At 37.7% G+C, this 3,441-nt stretch overlaps 1 protein-coding gene across 1 annotated transcript; it reads left to right on the forward strand.

The window, feature by feature from the left end:
• Window positions 1-956: 956 nt before the first annotated feature.
• LOC110542751 (olfactory receptor 2B11-like) lies at window positions 957-2,969 on the forward strand. The gene has a single exon (XM_021629270.2). The coding sequence runs from the start codon at window positions 979-981 to the stop codon at window positions 1,915-1,917; it is 939 nt and encodes a 312-aa protein (XP_021484945.1). The 5' UTR covers window positions 957-978; the 3' UTR covers window positions 1,918-2,969.
• Window positions 2,970-3,441: the final 472 nt, after the last annotated feature.

The following is a 3,441-nucleotide window of genomic DNA, read 5'->3' on the forward strand; positions in this document are numbered from 1 at the left end:
ACTATACAAGAAAAAAAATAGACAATGTTAAATACTTGAGCCTGGAGAAACTGGTATAATTTTTTGTTTAATGTCAATGAATTGTATTATTATATAGTGTTGTTATAGAAGTTACATTTTGAGCTAGCAAGGTGGCTCAGATGGTAAAAACCCTTGTTGCCCAAGACTGACTGCCTGAGTTTGTTCCCCAGGACCCAGGGTAGAAAGTGGGAAACAACTCCCAAAAGTTCTCCCTCTTACCACACAATCCAGAAGCATTCTGTAGCATGCACATGCCCACACTCACCCAATTCCTTCACACATACACAACAATAATACATAAAACATGTTAAAATAATTTATATTAATTAGTTTTAGATTCTCAGATATATTGTTTAACACCACTCTTCTTACTTCTGGCAGAAAGAATTACTCAACTGATGAATTTGTGCTGGATGAGATCATCTTAATGTTTCTCCTTATTCTATTATTTTTAGCCTCTTTTGAATACTTATTCAACACTAATATGCAACACTGATTTGAAAAGGAAGCATTTCAGTTCTCAGGCTCATGCAGCCTCTGTTTTACCAGTTGCTGTAGATGAGTATGAATATTCATTTAAAAGCCTGATCTATTTTATGTCAGCCAGAGTTAGAAAAGAAATTTTTATGAATTTACAAGGGGCACAAACTTCTCTTTTTTGTTTAATTGTAATGATGATTCAGCGAGCTAGCCTTATTACACAGCTGAAGAAATTCAGTATCCAGGTGGAAATCTTATTTAATTTACTTTACTATTTAGTGTCATAGAAGTGATACCTGTGCAAGATTCTTTATCTTCTTTACCCCACCAAAGCCATGACAATATGTTTATCTGTTTGCTTATTTTTTTATCACTGAAAGTACAAGATACAAAACAAAATGTTGTTGTTTTCATTTCCCAAAACTCTCTCTCTCTCTCTCTCTCTCTCTCTCTGCCACTTTATTACAGGTGAAGAGAATGGTAGTCTTTAACATAACCCACCCTGAAGAGTTCATTCTTCTAGGTTTTGCCAACCACCCCTGGCTAGAGCTCTCTGTCTTCATTATTCTTCTGGTAATATATCCCCTGGCTATGATGGGGAATGTCGCCATCATTCTGGTGTCCACCTTAGACCCCCATCTCCACAGCCCCATGTATTTCTTCCTCACCAACCTCTCCTTTCTGGACATGTGCTACACCACAAGCATTGTGCCTCAGATGCTGTTTAACCTGGGAAGCTCCAGAAAGACCATCAGCTATATGGGGTGTGCATTTCAACTTTATTTATTTAATGCAATGGGGAGCACAGAGTGTCTTCTCCTGGCTATTATGTCTTTTGATCGCTACGTGGCCATTTGCAGACCTCTGCACTACTCCCTGATCATGAACCGGCGCTTATGCATCCAGTTAGTATGTATTATGTGGCTCTGTGGAATCGCCTATGTCGTCTCAGAAGCCACACTTACTTTACAGTTGCCACTATGTGGCATCAACACACTGGATCACTTGTTGTGTGAGATTCCTGTTCTGATAAAGACCGCCTGTGGTAAAAAGGAGACAAATGAGCTGGCACTTTCAGTGGCATGCATTTTTATCCTGGCTGTTCCTCTATGCCTAATACTTGCTTCCTATATTAGTATTGGACGTGCTATACTTAGGATTAAGTCTTCTGAAGGAAGAACAAAGGCCTTTGGTACATGTTCCTCTCATCTTATAGTGGTTTCTTTATTTTATGGCCCAGAAATTAGTATGTACCTTCAGCCCCCCTCCTCAATCTCAAGGGACCAACCCAAGTTCATGGCTCTTTTCTATGGTGTGATAACTCCTACACTTAACCCATTCATTTACACTCTGAGGAATAAAGATGTAAAGGCAGCATTGGACAATCTGGCAAGAAAGATTTTATGCTTTAAGTGATAGTTTGTTGTTGGTATAATGTTCTTGTGGAATGTCCACAATTTACCCTTGTTCATTCAAATGCTCCCCCCAACCCCACTCTCTGGTTTCAATCCCGACAGTGCATTTGATGCTTATTCTAAGCATCACCTGTCTCAAGTTTGTGTAAACATGCCACTATTTGTTCTCTGTATTTTCAATAAAACAACCAGCCAATGCTGAGCTATGGAGAGAATAGGGTGGGTTAACCTGGTCCGGAGGGGAGGAAAAGGAAGCGAGTGGGCATGTCTGAGAGCAGAGATCGGCAGGGGAGGACTTGGAACCAGGAGGAGAGATGAATTGAACCTCAGATACGACTAAAAGCAAGTATAATGTGGGAAATCTGAATGGAAGGATAGTATGTGGGCTTGGAGGTTAGGATGTAGTAACTATTGCCTAGCATTGTGCTCTAGGTTAATTAAATAAATCCTACTCTCTATGTGGTGGTTTGGGTATACAGCTGGTTTAGGAATAACCACTGCATAACTAAAAGATGAATCAATGATAGATATTAATAATCAGCAACAGTTTGTATATCAAATAAAATTATTTAACAGTTACATTATGTTTCTCCTGGATAAAACTTAAAAACCTTAATAGTACTTTTTTTCTTAATTGAAAATTTTGTAATGTGTTTAATGTATTTTTATGTTATCTATCCTTCATCACTTTCCCCCAGATCCCCTGAGGATCACTCACTTTGTTTTCTTCCTGATTTCATTTCTTCTTAGTAGTAACAACCCTCTGAGCCCAATTAGTACTGACCAATTAGTGTATAGATGTGGAGCTATCTCCTAGGTATGGACAACCTACCAGTGGCCACAGCCCCAAGAAAAGTAATGCTTCCTCGTTTAAGCTTCCTTTAAAAGTAATGCTTCCTCGTCAATTCCAATATCATGGTATATGTTTTTCTATATAATAATGTTATAAAGTAATGTTTGCTAATATTAATGTGGGATCTTTTAATGTATGAATATAGTTCTGTGTCTTGTTTGTATTGAAATTAAAAGTATTTAATAATTTAGCATGTAAAATAAAAATAACAATCCATTTAATGTAGTTATAACATTTATTCATTAGTATATATCTCGTTGATACCACATGAGAAATTTTCATCATTCTCAGGAAGTTTCTCCCGAGTATATGAACATCCCAGGTACTCTGTGCATTCTGGGTAAAGAGTAGTATATTATGATCACATAGTTTTAGATAGTAGTGTCTAACATTCTTCTTGATATATTTGTGTCTGTGTGTGTGTGCGTATGAGTGTGTGCACATTATGGCATGTACTTTGAAGTCAAGGACACTTGACTAAGACAGTTATGTCCTTCCACCATGCTCAGCCTGGGAAATGAACCTAGATTCTCAGGCTTGGCAACTAGCACCTGGACCTGCTGAGCCATCTTGACTCACTGGTGGATTTTAAAGTTCATGATATTTCTTGGTTGATGAATAAGTATGTGGTTTTTTATGAGATTATGAGTATATAAGACATTTTTACTTATA

The sequence above is a fragment of the Meriones unguiculatus genome, chromosome 17 (genome assembly GCF_030254825.1).
Source record: "Meriones unguiculatus strain TT.TT164.6M chromosome 17, Bangor_MerUng_6.1, whole genome shotgun sequence".
Taxonomy (NCBI): domain Eukaryota; kingdom Metazoa; phylum Chordata; class Mammalia; order Rodentia; family Muridae; genus Meriones; species Meriones unguiculatus.

What these genes read in the sequence shown, in the direction of transcription:
- LOC110542751 (XM_021629270.2), top strand. Translation starts at nt 979, where the DNA reads ATGGTAGTCTTTAACATAACCCACCCTGAAGAGTTCATTCTTCTAGGT.